This window comes from Vipera ursinii (genome assembly GCF_947247035.1).
Source record: "Vipera ursinii genome assembly, chromosome: 3".
Lineage (NCBI taxonomy): Eukaryota > Metazoa > Chordata > Lepidosauria > Squamata > Viperidae > Vipera > Vipera ursinii.
In genome coordinates, this window is record NC_139516.1 from 67,314,057 (window position 1) to 67,336,973 (window position 22,917).

The 22,917-nt window shown below is 39.3% G+C and overlaps 1 protein-coding gene across 12 annotated transcripts in view; it reads right to left on the minus strand.

Moving 5' to 3' along the window:
- Positions 1–22,460, minus strand: part of TM2D1 (TM2 domain containing 1) — a 61,415-nt gene extending 38,955 nt beyond the window's left edge. For 9 of the 12 annotated variants that reach the window (XR_014492032.1, XR_014492033.1, XR_014492034.1 and 6 more), the window contains exons 1-6: positions 22,156–22,460; positions 20,366–20,435; positions 19,671–19,779; positions 18,340–18,431; positions 13,344–13,417; positions 11,573–11,691 (exon numbers count right to left, since the gene is read on the minus strand). Coding sequence is in view for 4 of the 12 variants with exons in the window: in XM_083358862.1 (XP_083214988.1) it covers positions 11,581–11,691; positions 13,344–13,417; positions 18,340–18,431; positions 19,671–19,779; positions 20,366–20,435; positions 22,156–22,266 (567 nt within the window). In the remaining 8 variants the exon portion in view is untranslated. Of the gene's footprint in view, positions 1–1,276; positions 1,531–4,919; positions 4,942–10,488; positions 10,584–11,572; positions 11,692–13,343; positions 13,418–18,339; positions 18,432–19,670; positions 19,780–20,365; positions 20,436–22,155 lie in introns of those variants that run through there. The other 3 variants (XR_014492038.1, XM_083358863.1, XM_083358864.1) reach the window with 3 other exon arrangements.
- Positions 22,461–22,917: the final 457 nt, after the last annotated feature.

Genomic DNA, 22,917 nt, shown 5'->3' on the forward strand with positions numbered 1-22,917 from the left:
GGAACACTGCTATCATGTCCCCCCTCATCCTTCTCTTCATTAAACTAGACATACCCAATTCCAGCAACCGTTCCTTACATGTTTTAGCCTCCAGTCCCCTGATCATCTTTGCTGCTCTTTTCTGTACTCTCAGCATCTTTTTTACATCGTGGTGACCAAGACTGGATGCACTATTCCAAGTAGACAGAGCACAGCCCAAAAGTTTAGGATTGTACAGCTTTATTCCCCCTTCCAATAGCAAAATAAAGGACTGTTATATAGTGCTTGGATGGATGGATAGATAGATAGATAGATAGATAGATAGATAGATAGATAGATAGATAGATAGATAGATAGATAGATAGATAGCAGTTGTACCATATTACCAAGGAGGAAGGTTAGTTTGTCTTCAACTTTGTTTTCTCCTTTATTTTACTGTGTAAGATTCTACACTCAGAAAAGTTACCATGCAATGGACACCCAATGGAATTTTCTTCCGACAATGTCACCACGTACTTCAAACATATTTCCACCCACTGCTCGCAAATCCATAGTTCAATAGCTACGTTGGATAAACATATTTGTTTTTTTCTTCCTTCCTTACGTCATTGTCTATAATCTAAGGCAGTGGTTCTCAGACATTTTGGTCTCATGAACCCTTTGCCTTCTTAAAAATGCTTGAGGATCCCAAAGAGCTTTTATTTATGTCGGCTATCGATATTTGTGTGTCTGTGTGCCTTTGAGTCCCTCTTGACTCTTGGGATACTGTCTGGACAGGTCCCTGCAGTTTTCTTGGCAAGCTTTCAGAAATGGTTTGCCATTGCCTCTTTCCTCAGGCTGATATTTACTATATTAGAAATTAAACTGAACAATTAAAAAAAAGTATTTACTTTATTTTGTGCATCCCATAAAAGGGTCTTGGGGACTCCCAAACTTTAAGAATTGCTGATCTAAGGTATATCTACAGTGTGGGATGCTTAGTACTCTCTGAGCTTGGTTGTTTTTCTGCAGCCAATTTCATTATCAAACTAGGTAACCCAGAGCCACTAATATTCTCTTCTACTGGTGTATCTACAGTATTTAAACTACTGCCTAAACTTGATATGCTAGATGTGAACTGGGACATTATGTTCTGTTTCCAGCCTACGACCGGCCCTGTTCGAATGTCAAAGACAACCCCTTTTTATAATCAACAGGCTGGAAAAAACCCAACCAAATTTATCTACAAAGAGTTCAAACAAAAGTTAAACGAAAAATTCAAACAAGACTTAAACCAAAAGGTTAAACAAGAGTTAAACAAGAGTTAAACAAGAATAACAGATCAGGACTCTAGCAGATGATCTTCAAACAGTTGCCTTCAGCAACCAGCACCTCCCACACATTCCCCTTTTATCAGCAGTCCCAAGGTGTGGCTTCTCATTGCCTTCTCCCGAGTTGCCTCATTGCTTTCCTCTGTTCTGTTCTGCTAGATTGCCTCCTGCTCCTAGCGTCCCTGAACAGAGCCACCTGTGGATCGTCTTCTTCCAATCCTTCATGCTCACACAGCTGAGTCTGAGGAGGAACAAGACGGGAGGGGCCTGGCTGAGAGTTCTGTGGTGCATCAGAAACTTCCTCTGACACCAAAGGCTCTCCAAACCCCTCCTCCTCCTCTTCAGAATCATCAGACTCAGCTGCCGAAACCACAGGTTGACACTGAATCACAACACATTAGATACCTGAGGCCACCTTCTTTGAATGATACAAAGATGCAATGCAGTTGTAGAATGTCACTTTAACCGCTGGAATAGAATACTCCTGAATGATGTACTTTTGTTCAGCTTTCAGTTATTTATTTATTTTTGGGACTTATATGCCACCCTATCTCCCGAAGGACTCAGGGCGGCTAACAACAATAAAAACAACAATACAAAAGTTAAAAGAAATTAAATAAACAGCCCCAATAAATAAGTTAAACTAAACAATTAAAAATTAAAAAACATTTTAAAAAACCCTGCCATCAGTCCAAGTCAGCCTGATGAAAAAGGAAAGTTTTAAGGCCGCGGCGAAAGGACCGGAGATCCGGGGCCATCCGGAGCTCAAGGGGGAGTTGGTTCCACAGGGCTGGCGCTCCCACAGAGAAGGCCCTCCCCCTGGGGGTCGCCAGCCGACATTGTCTAGCCGACGGCACCCTGAAGAGGCCCTCTCTGTGTGAACGCACTGGGCGATGGGAAGTCGTTCCTGGTAGCAGATGGTCCTGCAAATATCCCGGGCCTAGGCCATGTAGGGCTTTAAAGGTAAGTACCAGCACCTTAAATCTCACCCGGAAGAAAACCGGTAACCAATGCAGCTCACGCAGGAGGGGTGTAATATGGGAGTATCGGGATGCTCCCATCACTACCCGCGTGGCCGCATTCTGCACCAGCTGGGGCCTCCGGGTGGTCTTCAAGGGCAGCCCCTTCAAGGGCAGTTGTTCACGCACTAATTAAATGTTACTTATTTTACCCCAATTACAAGGCAGAACTTAGAAGGCCATGTGTCTGCATACCTGCCACACACAAAATGGTCACTACAGGGAGTGCAGAATTATTAGGCAAGTTGTATTTTTGAGGATTAATTTTATTATTGAACAACAACCATGTTCTCAATGAACCCAAAAAACTCATTAATATCAAAGCTGAATATTTTTGGAAGTAGTTTTTAGTTTGTTTTTAGTTATAGCTATTTTAGGGGGATATCTGTGTGTGCAGGTGACTATTACTGTGCATAATTATTAGGCAACTTAACAAAAAACAAATATATACCCATTTCAATTATTTATTTTTACCAGTGAAACCAATATAACATCTCAACATTCACAAATATACATTTCTGACATTCAAAAACATAACAAAAACAAATCAGTGACCAATATAGCCACCTTTCTTTGCAAGGACACTCAAAAGCCTGCCATCCATGGATTCTGTCAGTGTTTTGATCTGTTCACCATCAACATTGCGTGCAGCAGCAACCACAGCTTCCCAGACACTGTTCAGAGAGGTGTACTGTTTTCCCTCCTTGTAAATCTCACATTTGATGATGGACCACAGGTTCTCAATGGGGTTCAGATCAGGTGAACAAGGAGGCCATGTCATTAGATTTCCTTCTTTTATACCCTTTCTTGCCAGCCACGCTGTGGAGTACTTGGACGCGTGTGATGGAGCATTGTCCTGCATGAAAATCATGTTTTTCTTGAAGGATGCAGACTTCTTCCTGTACCACTGCTTGAAGAAGGTGTCTTCCAGAAACTGGCAGTAGGACTGGGAGTTGAGCTTGACTCCATCCTCAACCCGAAAAGGCCCCACAAGCTCATCTTTGATGATACCAGCCCAAACCAGTACTCCACCTCCACCTTGCTGGCGTCTGAGTCGGACTGGAGCTCTCTGCCCTTTACCAATCCAGCCACGGGCCCATCCATCTGGCCCATCAAGACTCACTCTCATTTCATCAGTCCATAAAACCTTAGAAAAATCAGTCTTGAGATATTTCTTGGCCCAGTCTTGACGTTTCAGCTTGTGTGTCTTGTTCAGTGGTGGTCATCTTTCAGCCTTTCTTACCTTGGCCATGTCTCTGAGTATTGCACACCTTGTGCTTTTGGGCACTCCAGTGATGTTGCAGCTCTGAAATATGGCCAAACTGGTGGCAAGTGGCATCTTGGCAGCTGCACGCTTGACTTTTCTCAGTTCATGGGCAGTTATTTTGCGCCTTGGTTTCTCCACACGCTTCTTGCGACCCTGTTGACTATTTTGAATGAAACGCTTGATTGTTCGATGATCACGCTTCAGAAGCTTTGCAATTTTAAGAGTGCTGCATCCCTCTGCAAGATATCTCACTATTTTTGACTTTTCTGAGCCTGTCAAGTCCTTCTTTTGACCCATTTTGCCAAAGGAAAGGAAGTTGCCTAATAATTATGCACACCTGATACAGGGTGTTGATGTCATTAGACCACAACCCTTCTCATTACAGAGATGCACATCACCTAATATGCTTAATTGGTAGTAGGCTTTCGAGCCTATACAGCTTGGAGTAAGACAACATGCATAAAGAGGATGATGTGGTCAAAATACTCATTTGCCTAATAATTCTGCACTCCCTGTACCTTTAACAGAGCAACCTATACAAAGAAACCTCATGACATGATACCAACCTATCTAGCAAGCTTACTAAGTTCTATAGAAGTAATATAAACACGTATTAAACCTTTTTCCTGTTTAACCTAGGCATAAAAGGTAGAGCTGTCAGGACGAGCAGAGATGTGTTTGTACTTAGTATAGAGATTATTTTTGGTTGCCGCAATGTAAAAAAGATGCTGAGACTCTAGAAAGGGTGCTGAGAAGAGCAACGAAGATGATTAGGGGACTGGAGGCTAAAACACGTGAAGAACGGTTGCAGGAATTGGGTATGTCCAGTTTAATGAAAAGAAGGACTAAGGGTGACATGACAGCAGTCTTCCAATATCTCAGGGGTTTTCACAAAGAAGAGGGGGGTCAACCTATTCTCCAAAGCATCTGAAGGCAGGCAAGAAGCAATGGACGGAAACTAATCAAGGAGAGAAGCAACTTAGAACTAAGGAGAAATTTCCTGACAGTTAGCACAATTAATCAATGGAACAACCTGCCTCCAGAAGTTATGAATGTTCCAGCACTGGAAGTTTTTAAGAGATTGTCTGAATCATTTGCCTGAAATGGTATAGGGTTTCCTGCCTGAGCAGAGGATTGGAATAGAAGACATCCAAGGTCCCTTCCGAATCTGTTATTCTGTTAAGCAAGGAGGCATGGGTTAGCGATACTGACATTTTCAGGTTAAAGGTTTGAACTGAGAAAGCTGTCTACATGAAACATTTAAGTGGAGCAAGTTTTCCTTAAAAACTGCTATCAGAGGAGACAACATTACAAAAACAGAGACTGTGTTAGAAGGATACTCACATTATTTTTGGTTGCGCTTCTGCTGGTAGAAGATAATGAATTGTGCAAAGGAAAAACATATTTTTTTCCAATTCTTAGACATGAACATATACTGTGGTTATAAGCAGACTGTGCTAGAATAATTACCGTACTAAAAATCAATCAACTGAAAGCCAAACCTTTTCCCTGCTTAAAAGTATTTTTTAAATATTTTTTTTGTCTGAGGGAGAAGCTGAAAATGAACATAAGTCCATTGTTATAAACAATGTAGTTCTACTCTGTATAAATGTACAGTTGAACAGCCATATAAACATCCAGTTCTGACGAAGGATAAAGCAAATTTCTTCAGAAGAGGATTTACACAGCAATTACATTAATAGATTACGATGTCTAGAACTGTCAAACACAATTTAGGAACATGACGCTTCATATGCAATTGCTGAAACTACTATATATTCTCTTTGGTTTCTGAAGGATTCTGCAAGCAGGCACATTCTTTTTTTTAATATATGCAATGAACTGTTAAACACACCACTTAAGCCTACATAACCTCCCATAAAGAATAAGTAAGAAATCCATAGATAGCTCACAACATTTTAAAAAAAAATAGATGAATTGTATGCAGTATTGTCACTGAAGCAAAATCTAGGAGTAAAACATTCAGAATTCACAACTGGAATTTAAAAAGTTCAGTATTTGCTTCCTACTATTAAAGCCTGAGCCTTGAATGAGAATTTGGTTTAAACAGAACTCTTTTGGTCTTAAGTGTTCAGCACAGGATAAAAGAGATGTTGCTGCTGAGCTGAACAATGCAAATTCTAAGTAATAGGTGATAGTTAGACATATATACCTATAGAAAATAGGAGACCTGAGGGAATCAAACTAAACAGTTTTGCTAAAATACATTCTGCAGTTATTCCTTGCCCATAAATGCTTATGAACTCAAATATAGCCTGATTTACTAAGAGAACATAATTAACATCAGGCATTATCCACTGTATGGAAAAAACATTGTTTCTTACTGTCTTCCAAACTACAATTCAGATAACTACAATACCAATATGTGTGTGTGTGTAGTGTGTAGTGGGGTGCCCCAGGGCTCTGTTCTGGGCCCAGTGCTCTTCAATATCTTCATTAATGATTTGGATGAGGGGATAGATGGGGAACTCATCAAATTTGCAGACGACACCAAGCTGGCAGGAATAGCCAATACTCCAGAAGATAGACTTAAGATACAGAAGGATCTGGACAGACTCGAATACTGGGCACTATCTAACAAAATGAAATTCAATGGTGAAAAAAGTAAGGTTCTACATTTAGGCAGGAAAAATCAAATGCATAGGTATAGTATAGGTGGTACCTTGCTCAATAGTAGTAACTGTGAGAGGGATCTCGGAGTCTTAGTAGACAATCACTTCAATATGAGCCAGCAGTGTGCTGCAGCTGCCAAAAAAGCCAACACAGTGCTAGGCTGCATTAACAGAGGGATAGAATCAAGATCAAGTGAAGTACTAATACCACTTTACAATGCTTTGGTAAGGCCACACCTGGAATACTGCATCCAGTTTTGGTCACCACGATGTAAAAAAGATGTCGAGACTCTAGAAAGGGTACAGAGAAGAGCAACCAAGATGATTAGGGGGCTGGAGGCTAAAACATATAGGGAACGGTTGCTGGAATTGGGTATGTGTAGTTTAATGAAGAGAAGGGTGAGGGGTGACATGATAGCAGTGTTCCAATATCTCAAGGGCTGCCAGAAAGAAGAGGGAGTCAAGCTATTCTCCAAAGCACCTGAAAGCAGGACAAGAAGCAATGGATGGAAACTAGTCAAGGAGAGAAGCAACCTAGAACTAAGGAGAAACTTCATGACAGTTAGAACAATTAACCAGTGGAACAACCTGCCTCCAGAGGTGGTGAATGCTCAAACACTGGAGGTTTTTAAGAAGAGACTGGACAGCCATTTGCCTGAAATGGTATAGGGTTTCCTGCCTGAGCAGGGGGTTGGACTAGATGACCTCCAAGGTCCCTTCCAACTTTATATTATTATTATTATTATTATTATTATTATTATTATTATTATTATTATTATTATTATTATTATTATTATTGTTATTATTATTGTTATTATTATTGTTATTGTTATTATTATTGTTATTATTAGGCTACTAGTAATGAGCAGATTCGGCCACATTACTTGGCATACTCTAGAACAGTAACACCTTTATCCATTAACAGAATAGATAGATATGTACGGGTTTAATTATCGAAAATGTAAATGGCATATTGTGGTGGTCACATTATTCAATAATGTCAAGGTATACTGAGGTATTCTCTTTCCAGTCCACTTTTCCAGAGCTGACTCAAGAAATAAACTTACTGCAGAAAATTGGGAAGCCATACTGTATCTTTCATCTAATACCACAGAAGAATCCTTTCTTTTATATATGTTTGAAACCTGGATCTCTACTCTCACTTTTTCATGCCAACATTTGTGTGGCTAATCATTTCCTGACCTTGATGTTTTCTGCCGCTTTATTTTACGTGAGAATCCGAGTCTCCCCAGCTTCAACCCTTACCCCAAAAATGCCCTTGGAACAGGGGTGGGCAATTAATTTTCCCAAGGGGTCACATGACAACCTGGGACTGATGTGGACGGCTGTGCTCACCTATCCTCAATGCTGCGGCCGCACTCCCGATGCCAACACCGCCCTTACGCTGCCAATCCCTTTTCCCTGACTCCCAGTCTGCCACTCCCACTGCCTTGGAAAGTGTGTCGTTCTGTTCTATTTTTACAGATTTTACACAGTATAATCTAAGTCTAAATTTCAGAACTTGGGATAGAGTGTAACATTCAGGGGTTTTTTGGATTGCCACTGAACGTGACAGTCTATCCCAAGTTTTGAATTAAGCTTTAGATTATACTGTGCTGGCTAATTCAATACTTCTACAAAGCGAGAGAGAACCTGTGGCTCAAGAAGTAAAAACACTGCCTAACGTGCAAGCAGCCCAGGTTCGAATCTCAGAAGGGTATGACTGACTGATGAGGACTAATGAGTCCGAAATGCATATCAGCCTCCCTAAATTCTTTGTTAGTAATTTACACAAATATATGAACTGTCCGGTGTGACTACAGCCTGTTTGATGGCCTTTGAGATAAGGCTGAAAACAGGAAATAAAGATTTGCCCCATGTTTGGGGCCTAGCAAGGTAATCTAAGAGTTAACATATCACACACACACACACACACACACACACACACACACACACACATATATACATATATACATAAATATACATATATATAAACCAAATAAATAAATAAATAAATAAATAAATAAATAAATAAATAAATATTAATAGCGTGAAAAATATTACTTAAAATGTAGCTGCTATAACGATATAACAAGTACCTCAGCCCACTGTAACAAAGAGCTTACGTACACACTTAATGGGTTGAAGAGCTTCACTGAAATAAGATAACTATAATTAATATCTCATGAGTTTCACCACTTAAGTGCAGATTCTGTTCCTGGGTGAAGATATTTATCACATTTAAGATACATTTAAAGCCCTTAATACACAGCGGCAGTTATAATATATTTACTACAATTGCCTTATCAAAGTAAGGTAAGAGGTAACTTTGTTTTGAAAATACGACTACATGTTGCACTTAAACTATGTCATTTCTGCATGTGATAGAACAGTGAGAAGGACCATATGCAAAGTTTGTCACTATAGATAGAAGAGGACTTTAGTTACAATTGCCTTGCAGTTGTACAATGTTCTACAATTGGAACATTAGATTAGGTCTTTAGGTATCTCGTACAAATGCCTTATTTGGTCTGAAAGCTGACACCATGACTTTATGCTACTTACTGTTCATTAAAGATACGTACAGTATATTCTTTAGAGATATGGAGGGAATTAATGTTACAATCTCAATATTATATGGGGAGCAAAATGAATTCAAAATAAGCCTGGTGTCCTACAGTAAAAAAAAAGGTGATGTAGTACTCTATGCTGGGTACTGCTTCTCATCTAGACCCAGAAAAATTAACCCAAATAGTGATTTTTTAAAAAAACAGGTCTTTTCAACCTTTTCACCCACTGTACCACTTTTAGGATATGGCAACATCCGAGTACCACCAGTCACCTAGCAAGGTGTCAAAAACTTGATGACCCCCCCCCCCCAAAAAGGGAAAAAGTGATAAAGTACAGGTAGTCCTCGACTTATGACAGTTTGCTTAGTGACTGTTCGAAGTTACAATGGCACTGAAAAAGTGCCCCCCAAGCCACAGCTGAGTAGGACACCTGCCTGCCCACCTGGCGGTGCTCTTCCTCCGGTCCGAGGTTTTCATTGTTGTGAGCATGTCTGTTGAGGATTGGCAGCGGGGGTGGGATGGGAGGCTGTTTGATTTTTATTCCCCCCGTCTGCTGGGTGGTTGCAGCAGGTTTTGGTCACTTCACATGACCCTGGGACACTGTGACCGTCATAAATATGAATCAGTTGCCAAGCATCTAAATGTAAATCACAAGACCCTGGAGATGCTGCAACATTCCAGCTGACCAGTGCTTCTTCTGGGCTCAGCAGAAGCGCCAGGATCAGTGCCGAGCTCCAGCTTCCACTGAGCCCTGACAGCCCTGCAGCTCCAGCCATCTCTTGATCAGGCTTGTGCGGTGCTGCCATCAGTTCAGCTCATTCCCCTCCCCCGCCACCACTTTTCTAGGATGGTTGCGAACCACCTGCCAGGTGCCAATGTACCACAGGTGGTACCCGTACCACTGGTTGAAAAACCCTGTTTTAAAAGATTACGCTTTAAAGTTTTTCCCATACTAAACAATAGAAGCAACAGTAAAAGAATTTGTTTTGCTGCCAGACTTGCACAAACAGCAAAAGAATGACAGCAATAATTTGAAAAATACTTCTCCAAAATACAAAAAAATCCCTACATAATTTGCCTGAGGTTTTGTCCTTATGTACAGTACAAGCACAGAGCACTTTTGTTTTGTATTTAACAAGCTGACAGCAAATTTCAACAAACGTAGAATAATTGTTGCATTTGGAAATTCAAGAGTTCAAACAGCCTAACAGTCCGTCTATATCTACATTTTTGAACCTGGCAGCTTTTTTCTGAATAACACAGCTTGCAAAGAAAGGGGATGATGACATTACAATCAGCCATGAACAAACTATTTAAAAGCAGCACTAAGGTTATCAGTCAGTCAGTAGCCAGCTTTTTGTTATTTCCAAAATGATTCTTAATTTCTGAACATGTGTTTTAATTGACCTTTCCCTTGTCTCTATCTACTTTTTCAGCTTCAGGCCAATGACAACAGGGGTGGATCCATGACTAGAGTCTGCTGGCTAACATAGTATGTAAATTTTCAGGGTTTGGATAAATTAAAAAATATACTACCAAACACAAAAGAAAACTTATGAATATATTATCTTTTATCCCATAATTAAGAGTGAAACACTGCAAGTTCTGGATGTTTTGTGCACACTTTGGCTATGTTTCACTGTTTTCACAGTATAAATGAAAAATAAGGAGACTTCGTGCATGGAGGAAGAGTAAAAATGATTATACAACCTACTAGCATGTGATTGTCAACATTTATAATATCTTCTCTTTTTTGTGTGTCTAGAAAAAGGATCAACTGGATGACGTTTTCTTAATTGTGGCATCTGGAAGGCAATTTTTAGCATTTTTGTGTTTTTAATTTTATATCCAAGGCAGTGATTGAATACACAGGACAATGGACATCAGGCTAAATATCGGGAGACCAGGAGTTTTAGTCCCGCCTTAGGCATGAAAATGGTCTAGGTAACCTTGGGCCAATCTCTCTCTTACAGCCTAACTTATCTTATAGGCTTGTTGTTGTGGGGAAAATAGGAGGAGGAAGGTGCACTGGGTATTTTTTTCTGCCTTGAGTTGTTTATAAAAATAAAATAGGTGGGATATAAATTTAATACTGTAAATTGTCACCACTGTATCTTACTTTCAAAATCTAATTTTTAAAACATTCCTTTATAAATATGGACAATTTCATCAAGGATAAAACATGTTTTTCAGAATTTGTTAGAAAGATATTTCAAAATCAATTTTATCAGAGAACACATATCTACACGGGACGTGTCTTCTTGTTTCTTAGGCCCTTTTTATGTGTTATTGCCCATTATAAATTCATCTCCCCTGAAAAAGTAATCTCTTGGTGTAGGATGGCTATGTATATTGTATAAGTGGAGAGAGCCACCGATCCTGGCAAAAAAGCAGGCAAGAACCACACTGAAAAGGCATTCAACAAGATCATATCAATCCCTTAGCTCTTTCCAATTAAGTTATTTTTTACAGTGTTTCAGAAATCCTAACTGAAAGGAGTGAAACAGCTTTATTATTTCATCCCTCTATATAAAGCAGGGTTGGGCAACGATGGCAACTTTTTGACTTGTGGACTTCAACTCTCAGAATTCCTGAGCCAGCCATGCTGACTCAAGAATTCTGGGAGTTGATGTCCATAGGTCATAAAGTCGCCATGGTTGCCCACCCCTGCTTTATATAGAGGGATGAAATAATAAAACTATTTTCTACCCCTGGTATAAAGTAATCTCTGTTTGACAAAAATGGCTTGATTGGTCAAAGACAACATTTTTGATATTCAGGTTAAGGAACTTACTGGTAAGATTACGGGTACATTTGAGGTTTTCTATATGTATCATTGGTAATACTCAGCCTGGTAAGCCTTGCGCCATAATAATCTATTATGTAGTTAGAACCATCAGAAGGACCCACAATCTGGAAAAGAAAGTATTACATTGTTAAAAATTCTGTTTTGAAATACTCCCCCCACACAGAAATCTTCTGCAACCTTCTCCATATGCACATTGCATTTAATATGACTACAAAACAACTATAAAACTCATAACACGTATGAAATGTTCCTTGACGTAAGCAGACAAATAGCCTGTATGTGTCTTAGGGAAAAGGCATTTCACCAAGAGGTTACACACTTGAAAAGACAAAGTAGGAGAGAGAGAATTTTGACAGAACATTGGCTTTGCCTGTGTAAGCTTCCACAAAATAGGAGAACCTGTGAAATATATTGGCAATTGAAAACAAAAGGCATATTTAATTCTTACCTAACCTAATTCTTATGAAATTATTAATTTATCTGAGGAGAAGTTGCACCAATATGCTTATAATTTTACGGAATCACAGTGCCACAGTGTTAAGAAGGTATTGTTATAACTAAGGGAACCGGAGAGGAAATCTTTGTTGACGCAACTTGAGCTATTTACAAATAATTTATTTGCTATTGTTTACTTTTGATTACCCAACCACCGTATTGCTTCACAAATACCTGAATGTAAAATTTAAAAAAATAATAAAACTTGTAAAAAAGAAGAAGAAGGAATTGTAACTAACAAGTTGGTCTAGGTCACAGGGGTAGGCAACCTTGGCTCTTTTATGACTCGTGGACTTCAACTCCCAGAATTCCTGAGCCAGCCATGCTGAGGGGAAAGGGAGAGGTTTCCAAGCTGAGCCATTCTGGCTCAGGAATTCTGGGAGCTGAAGTCCACGAGTCATAAAAGAGCCAAGGTTGCCTACCCCTAGGACCAGAAACCCTAGTTCGGGTTCATTGTCAGTCATTAAAGCTCTCTGGATTTTTCCCTTTTGCTTTATTAAAATTTACACGGAAATTAACTTCTGAGGTTATACATGGAATTTCAAGTACCTTTTTCATACTAAATATGGGCAAATTTAATTCCAAGGAATTAAATGTTTGTAGGAAAAAGTATAAAAATGTGTAATCACAAATATTCTATCAGGACAAAAATAAGAACTGATGCACTTCAACTTGTGAAACTGCTAGGAGTGCAACTAAAACTACTGGAGTTTAATGAACTTTTTAAAATCCTTTAAGACTTTGACTACCGGTAAGAGGAACCAATATATTAGATTGGCTTATATGCAACAATAGAAACTAACTTTTTAACAAGCAGAAACGTTGTGCTAGCAAATGTTTCTGCTACATTTATACAAGGGAGGTTTGCATATGTATGTACTTATTAAACATCCATTTAAAAAAATATTCACACATACAGTAAATGTATTTTTATGTTTTTCCAATTTTTACCCATTCTTCTGAATATATTTTTAATATAAAAGGTTCTCTGATAATTTTGCAATATAGGAAAGCAACATAATGATATACGGGGCAAGTTGATGTTTAGATGTCTAAGTAAGCAGAATTTGAATAGGCTTTTTCTTATCTAAAAACAAATCTAAAAACTTTCAAAACTGATGGGAACATTAAAAGGCAATGTGGGAGTCAACTATTCAGATTTAAAAAAAAATAGTAATGTGCCAGAAATCAGTTGCTAGATGTCTAAGTGCATCTCAGACTTTAAAAAAAATGACTTTTATACTGGATGTTTTGAACTTACCTGCATTGAAATCAAAATGAAGTCAATCAAACTACCAATTCCACAAAAGCCTACGGTGCAGAACTTTAACAAACCTGTGAAAAAAGTTGCATTTACGCCATTGAGTGGATGCATTTCAGAGCATTACATTTTTTAGGAAAAAGAAAACATGTTTTGTCACCGTAATGATTTATCCATGCCCCTAAAATTATGCATTACCATAGGTACAGGGATTTTTTTTCTTTACTATTTCTGAATTAGTAGCTTCTTCTTAATCCATATACACAGAGAATCCTAAAGAAAACTATAAACCACTGAAGTTTCAATACCAGAAGGGACCGCTGAAAAACAAGCCAGAGGGCAGTCAAGGCAATTTTTTAATAAGCTTGAAAGAACAATGGCGATTCTTTAAATCTAAGAAATGCCAACTCAATTTGTGGGACAGAGGGAAGGAAAACCTTGTTTGGTGAGCCGCTGATGCAGCAAATTGTACATAAGAAAGTAGTTTATACATTTAACATAAATCAACATAAAATAATTTTGGTAAAAGACAAGAAGTCTTTTAGTGCAGTACTTATCTCCAAGATGACAGGACATTCTTTCCTATTTCTAGCTATTAGGATTTATTTTAGGCTGCACTCCTAAAGGTTGTGGTCATACAATACTATTATTTACTATAATCTATAATTATCCAATTAATTATAATAACAATCCAGCTTGGCCTCCTCAGAACCAAGTATTAATAATCTGATTTAGCCAATTTACACAAAACTATTCTTTGCAGTTGTCAGGCATATGTTTCACTTACCTACTGTGAGCAATAACTTCACAATCTAAGCCAGGGGTGTCAAACTCAATTTCATTGAGGGCCGCATCAGCATTGCAGTTGCCCTCAGGGGGCCGGGTGGGTATGGCCAGGGTGGGCGTGGCCTACTGGGTGGGCGTGGCTAGAGTGCGTATGGCCTACTGGGTGGGCCAACTCTACATCATTCGCATCAAGGGTGTCTATGGGGGCCTGGGCAGGAGTGGGACAGATCTGAGGGTCTCTGGCAGAAGGAGGGTCTCTGGGCCAGGGCCAAGGCAGCGGGGGCCATTCCCTCACTGTTTCCAGGGTGGCTTCGTGGGCCGCATGAAACCACTTTGCGGGCTGGATCCGGCCCCCGGGCCTGGTGTTTGACATGTCTGATCTAAGCAATGTGTCTCTGGGCAAAAAGGGGCAGTTTCAGACCTGCGAACGTTTCTGCAACTAGGAATTCCATGGGATGCTTTTAGAATTAAATGAATAGCAGCTATGTGGGGTTCTAAATAGTCTGGGATTCAGAAAAGGGGCTAGTTTAGTTTAGCAAAGGAAAACAGATTTGAATTAAAAGTACTTCTTTATACAAACATCAAAACAAAACAAAAAGGTAAGAGCCCATAATTAGATGAAAACTTTATAAGCTTAGTGTAAACACAGCTGACTTTGCTTCCAACTTCAAAATGTTTTAAAAGTTCTCAACAAGTAAGACGTCAGCAGCAAACCATACTGAAAGTACAAAGCGATTCAAAATGTGAAACATGACTGAAGTTACTTGAGTATCACATTGTAAGGCTGGCTTTCTGCTTATTTTTCAATCATTCTGTTTAGCTTTCAGTCTAAAATAATGGAGCAGTGACCCCCAGGAAGCTGTTCAGAAAAAAAATCTTAACATTTCTTACAGCGCTGCTTATTCTCCTAAGCAAAATCTGTACACAGAACTGTATCATGGAAAAGGATAACTTGCTCAGAATTATGTCTTGGCAATTTTTATTATGTGTAGGTCTGTCTTGGTTAAGCCTTCATAAAATTCAACCAGTTCCAATCCTGAGATCCATTAATGTGATCTTATTATACTAACGGAATTTCATAAGATGTTAATTTGTTTCAGGACACAATTCAGTATACTATTTTGACTTTTAAAGCCCTTAGTTTGAGATGCAAGTGCTTTCATGGAATATCTGAACCACATGAATCTGAAGAAATAAATAATTGTTCTTCTCCAAGTACCATCATATGAAGTTAAACATGTGGCTTTTTCTATGAACTCAGCCAACTATAAATACTTTCTGCTAAGGAATGACAGCCTACCTTTTTTTAATTCTATTTATAGATAAGACAAATCCTGGCTTAGTTACTATTTATTATTTCTGTACACAAATTATTTTTCCTCTTTTCAAATTGCTGTTATTTGTATGGAATCATCAAGCTACCAAAAATACAGCTTGTTGTAAAGACTTTTTAGTAAATAAAGCTGGAAAGCAGTAACACCCTTAGGTTAATTTTTAACTTAAGACTTGTGCTATGTATTATTATGCGCGCGCACACACACACACACACACACACACACACACACACACATATATATATGTAAATTTTTTGGATTGCTAACAAAGAATTAAAGGCAGATATATTCATAGATCTATATATATGGACCTTTGGTCATTCGGGTTTTTCCCCACATAGAAATGAAGGTGTAGGCGCAACGTTTCGACGGAATCCCATCCGTCATCATCAGGCTGGTGGCTTCAGCTTCCTTCTTCTTTCATTTCTACGCGGGAAAAACCCCGAATGACCAAAGGTCCACATACAGACACCTGCGAAAACCTCAGAAAACATCTATATATATATTTATATATTTGTTAAATGTTTGTTAAGCATTCAGAATACACTTGCTTAGTCCCAGACACGGGACAAATCTTATTTCCTGTTTCAGCCTAGCCCAAGGCCATCAACAGGCAGTAGCCACAGCAGTGGAAGCTCATATTTGTGTAAACATTTATATATTTATATATATTTATATATTTATATATGACAAACAATTCTCTTTTAGTAATTACTGACATCCAAATTAATAAAAGGTAGGTAAAAGCAGCAAAAAGCAGCAAAAGCACTAGTTTTTAGAGTTACGCTTCTGAATGGAAAAGTATTCCATTTTGGATTTTCTTAGTATTTGCTGATCTTGGCCACTGTCAAGTAACATAGTTTCATATAAGCCCCACTGATATAAAGAAGCCTGAGTGAACAAATAACACCAACTCTTGATGCTTGTTTCATTTAATGTATAAATTAAGTCACTGAACGTTCCATGCCCCATGGAGAAAAAGTAACTGTCACTTTAGCCTCATAAAAAGTTGCTGCACCTCTTTTAGCGACAAAACTAATAGTCCAGCAAAAATATTATTAGCCTCTCATTTTGTTGTATAGGGATTCTGATCCATCTCTCCAATGAAAACAATTTCAACTTAATACATTTGAGGGTTTTCTGGCATGTGCTCATCTTCTCAAGTCATACTATATTTGGGTAAGGATATTTTAGGTTCAAAAATTGAGTTTCTTCTTCTGAATCTATTGTCATATAGACGTCCTTATAAGATTGGGATCAGTCTTCTTGTTTGACTTACTTGTGTTGGGAAACTCCCAGCCAGGCAGGGAAGGAGGGATCAAGCGGGGATCTAGCCTTGAGTCCTTCTGCAGACTAAAGAGACTTAGGGCTGATCCCTCCAAAGTTCCATGGAACCTTATCTGTTTGTTCCCAGGAGAAGGCAAATCAGCATGAGACTTCTAAAACCTTCTGCAAAAAGCAGAAATTTGTCCTTCATTCAACAATGGCAAATTCTTCAGCTCCTGAGGCAGCAAAGCATCTCCAAAACATAACGCTACCACCTACCACTACCATCATTGACGGCTGGCACGATTTTCCTATTAAAGAATGCATTGTTTCATTTCTGACATCCACGTAGCCAATTTTGGATTATCTGTTGGTAGAGTACTCTGTTGGTAATCTTTTTCATAAGTCTTTTTGTTTGTTTGTTGGGCAGACTAAGACAAGTATCAATATTTTAGTGAATCGTACCTTCTACCCACCTGATGATTTTCTTATGATAAAGCTATAATCATCAGTTTTAGCCATTCTCTATTTATATACCTCTAGGATCCACATGATGTTCTGATAATGTTCAGTTGTAAAAATATGGTAACTGAAAATCCAAAAGTGGTGGATATTCTTTCACAGTAGAATACTACAAGAACCTATTTAATACAGTACTGTGTCATTTTCCACATCTCCAGCCCACAAAATCTGTTTCTAGCAAGCAGAAAAAAATGCAATAGGTTAGAAGCCTATTGAGAAATTCCAACACAACACTCTATAATCTATAAGAATTTAAGATAGTCATAATATCTCAAACTGCCAGATAGAACAATTAAAATCCTTGTTTTTTTCTTTCCCTATCTACAACACACTATAAAAGGTTTCCCCCCCCAATAAGAACCTTATTGTATGGGGAAAAATCATTTGTGATTTTTCACAAATAAATAGGTTTTATGGTAAGCAAACACTGCTAATGCTTAACTGGGCAAATGTTTTAATTTTTCAAGTGCAACTCAGAAGAAAATCTAGAATAAATTATCCAACCCATCTTTTTTATTGTGTGATGAAATACAAAAGTATAACATTCTTGGAGGTTCTCTATTTCATATAAGAGTCCTCAGCTTACAATTCATTTAGTGACCATTCAAAGTTATAATAGCACTGAAAAAGGTGATGTCCATTTTTCACACTTACGACCATTGCAACATCTCCATGGTCATGTGATCAAAACTCGGATGCTTGGCAACTGGCATATATTTATGATGGTGGCAGTGTCCTCACCTTTTGCGACCTTTTGACGAGCAAAGTCGATGGGGAAGCCAGATTCACTTAACAGCCATATTGCTAACTTAATAACCATAGCGATTCACTGAACAACTGTGGCAAGAAAGGACATAAAATGGGGCTAAATTCACTTAACAACTGTCTTGCTAAGCAACAGACATTTTGGGCTCAATTGCGATCATAAGTCAAGGACTACCTGTCTTTGCCGAATATGTCAACCTCTTAATATTCCAGCCTGATATCTATATAGGACACTGTCACTTAGGAATACAAATGGAATATAAATGAATTAATACAGAACCATTCACTTTTATTTAGACTAATATTTAAAAGTAGGAACTTACCCAATGCAGGATATCCTAGATAAAACCGATCTGCTCCCAACCAGCCAAGAAACAAAGACAGTGCTACTGCGACCTTATAGGAGTAACCATTTCTAGAAATAGAAATAGGACAAAAAAATTCCTGAATTCATTTTTGAGTTCTTTTTCTTCATCCCATTAATTATTTAACACTAGAACTTTCAAACTGTCAAAGCTTAAGCAAATGGAAATCCAGCTACACTTTTCACCAAACAATAATACAAAAAGGAGTGAATGATTTCTCCATTATTAGACTGTTAATATTTCATGCGACAAAGAAAGAGACATTTGTTCTGTACCAGCCTGCTACCGGCCCTGTAGAAAAGGCAGGGACAACCCCTTTACAAACGGCAAGAAGCTGGAATTAAGCCTGCCAAATTTATTAACTTAAAACAGAGCAAAACAAGACACCAACCATGAAACAGGACCTATGAAACAGGAACTATTCAAGCGGTTGCCTTCAGCAAACCAGCCCTCCCACGCATTCCCCTTTTATACAGTTCAGGGTGTGGCTTCTCTCTGCCTCCTTCCGAGGTGCCCCATTGCCTTCCTCTGTTTACTCCTGATTGACTGCCTCCTGCGTCGGGCGTCCTTGAACAGGGCCAGCTGTAGGTCATCTTCATCCACGCTGTCAGGCTCACACAGATGGGTCTCCGTCGTGACCAGGTGGGAGGGGCTCAGCAAGCTCTCCAACCCCCTCAGCAAGCTCTCCAACCCCCTCAGCAAGCTCTTCAATACCCCCCTCCTCCTCTGAGTCGTCCGACCCAACTGCCGAACCCACAGGCTGACCCTGAATCACAACAACATTTCAGAGCTTGAATACGATTTCAGATTTGGCTCTTCTTGTACAAAACACAAACCCGGTAAAGCCAGTTTTACTTACTATGGCCATTTTTATAAAACAAAGTAAAAACAAACAAGTGTTTTTTTCATACCTCAATATTTTCTAATTCAACTTTATTGCAGTATTGCATATATCTTTGAATTACTTGCAAAAAGTATTTTCAAAAGGTATTGTAATAATAATCTTCACTCTCCTAGGACTTGATCCTTTCTGATCCCAAGTATCATCCCTAGTATGATAGCTACACTATATGATCAAATAAAGCAGGTATTAATTAAGACAGATCTGGTATCTCTCCTCTAATCTCCTCCAGTCTAACAAAACTGAAAGGAAAGTACTGCAGCACATTTCAAAACAAAGTAACTAATAAAGTAACTTAGGTGCATATACAAATATGTAGGTGTTCTATAATTAATACAGCAAATACTACCAATTGAATTCTTACACATTGCACAGAGTTATTACTTACACATTTCGACACTCAATGGGCTGGTAAAATCCAATTTCATTTCCAGTAAACTGAGTTTCATTTCCATTGAAATCTTTACAAGTAATATTTGGGGCTGGAAGACAGGCAACTAAAGACATAAAAATAACACAGCATTATATATATGGGACATCAGCAAAACATTTCAAATATAGAATACATAAAGCAAATATCTTTTTAGCAAGACAACTAACATACAGATGTTAAATTTAATTTTATTTTTTAAAGAGGAACAATAAATGAACTTCAAAAACTAAACATACAGTAAAACAAAATTTATTCTGTACCTGTAATATTAATTCATGTCTAAAATGTATGTGCGGCCAAGAAATATTTATTGGCAACAACCAATATAACAATACGAATGCTTTTAATATGCCTTTATATTGTTTTTTTTTGTTTTAAAATATCTGTATTATTTTGTTGCTTTTATTGTATTAATAATTGTTGGAAAGCCATCCAGAATCATATAGATGAGTTGGACAGCAGTATAAATTGGAATAAACTCATCACAAATCTTATTAATTCATTTCAAATATTTTTTCAGGGAAAGACCCAATGTCCACTTTTCTTTAAAGCAAATTATGATATCTAAGAAGAGGAAATGTATACAGTTCATCCACTGGAAGCATTTGATTAAGGAATATGCAACATTAAACATATTGTGAAACTCTTACCATATGCAGTGTGGTTAGTACATTTCATGGGTTCTTGGGTTGCATTGTCTATTTTAGGATCTTCGCATATATATGTTTGTACAACTAAGGAAAACAAACATAACCCAAGTTTCTGCAGAAGATTAAAACTAGCATCATGATCTAGATTTGTTTTCAATTAACCAAAAACTGTATAAGCTGAAGTTGCCGTATTTCCTTCTTTTAGCCAGAAACATAAGCGATACAGCAATATTTAAGTTGGGAAGCTATTTTAATCAACAATATGGCCTTCTCTGGCCTGAAATCTTCCAATACTCTGGAACTAGAACTACCAGAATTTCCCATCATAGCAATATGGTTGTTTCTAGCACATCTGGAAGGCACCATATTAAGCAAGACTAAACAATATGTAGGTTTAACAAGGTAACACATAATGGGTTTGCCTAAATACACTATAATTATTTCTTTGGATTTACAGTGTTGTATGAACTTATCCACCGTGCTTTGTAAATCATGGCTTATGGTTTGCAGTTATATGAAAAGCTAACCAATTTTGGTGTATACAATTGTATACAATTATACAATTAATCATGCTTCAGCAACCTATACAATAAAGGTACCCCTCGACTTACAACAATCCATTTAGTGACTGTTCGAAGTTACAACAGCACTGAAAAAAGTGACATGACCATTTTTCACACTTGTGACCGTTATAGCATCCCCCATGATCATGTGATTTACATTCGGATGCTTGACAACCGGTTCATATTTATGACAGTTGCAGGGTCCCGGGGCCCTGTGATTATGTTTAGCGACTTTCTGAAAAGCAAAGTCAATGGGGAAGGCAGATTCACTTAACAACGGTGTTATCAATTTAACCGCAGTGATTCACTGAACAAATGTGGCAAAAATCACCAAACAAATTTCTCACTTAGCAACATAAATTCTGGGCTCAATTGTGATCGTAAGTTGAGGACTACCTGTAGTACCTCCTCACTTGCAAGGATTAAGAGAACGTAAACTAAATTTAGATTTTGTTCTGGCCTCATTACCCACAGGAATGTAGCTAAGTGCAATCCTTAGCTCCCCAAGGGGTTGCAAAGCCTGACTTATTATGAACCCAGCCATAAATTTCTGCTCCAGGTCTCTTCCCACTCATAAGGGATGGAAGTGGGTACATTCATTCCACGCTAGGCCTGGTTGCGTGATGCTATAAAGCCTTTGGTCCATCAGTCCTCGGTTGTAGTTAATAAACAGTATTCCACTTAGGACTACTACCTGCCATTTAGAACTAAAGGTTCCCCCCGCACACATGTGCAAGTCGTTTCCAACTCTAGGAGCCGGTGCTCATCTCCGTTTCAAAGCCGAAGAGCCAGCGCTTGTCCGAGGACGTCTCCGTGGTCATGTGGCCGGCATGACTAGACGCCAGCCAAAGGCACACGGAACGCTGTTACCTTCCCACCGTAGTGGTCCCTATTTTTCTACTTGCATTTTTACGTGCTTTCGAACTGCTAGGTTGGCAGAAGCTGGGACGAGTAACAGGCGCTCTCACTCTGCTACCCGGCACTCGACCCGCCAAACTGCCAACCTTCTGATCGACAAGCTCAGCGTCCTAACCCACTGCGTCCCTCATTTAGAACTACACGAGTGTAATTCAACAGGTGCAGCTTCCTCAAGCACCCGGCTGGTTATGCCTCGCGCGACCCTTTTAGAACGTAGAGCGCCGTCCCCGCCCCCTTCCTCCCTGCCCCCCCTCCGTAAAGCCCATCACCACGGTGACTGGGTTCCCTTGGCATCCTCCCGCCTTCAGGATATTGGCCGATTCGCAGATCTTCGCACTTCAAGGGAGCATCGTCGCTCGCCACACCCCGAGCTGCGAAATAAGCCAGCCACAGGGTCCCCAACGGCCAGAGAGGTATCATGCCGCCTATCTTCGCTTGACAGCGGCTTCCCCTGCCAGGTGGGAAAAGAAACCTCCTCCTCCTCCTCAGATGTTGCCGTAGTCCTTTCGCGGAACGCTAGACGCCATCCCAGAGCGCGCGAAGAAGGGCAGAACGGGCGGCGCGTCCCCCTGTGGGAAATGGGAAGCGCCTTGCCCGTAACAAAGATGGCTGCGTTTCCCCATTGTCTTCTTAGGGGCCGAAGGCAGAAGCCGCCGGCTTCTTCTCGGGCAATGGCTGCAACAGGCATCAAAATGGGAAGCCGAGCGCCCTTACTAAAAATGGCTACTCGGGTTCAAAGCAACGGAAGGAAGTAACCCGGGATTGACCTTTTTTTGGGAGGGCGGAGAAATTGGAACAGGCTGTTTGCTATATGCCGTGCGCAGTTTCAGTTGTCATGAGTGGGTGTTGATGGAAGGCAGGAAGAAATACGGAATAAAGGCAAAGTAGACGCGTTCCATTGTCATCTAATAATTTATAATAGGTACACACAAGTTGGAGTGTGTGTGTGTGTTTGTGGGGGGGGGGAGTCCGATCGTAATTCTTCAGCTGGGTGTGTGCAGAGGCATTTTCTCGCGTGATTTTGCTTTCAGGCGGACCTCGGGCTAAAAATTGGAGCTCTGGGGCAACCAC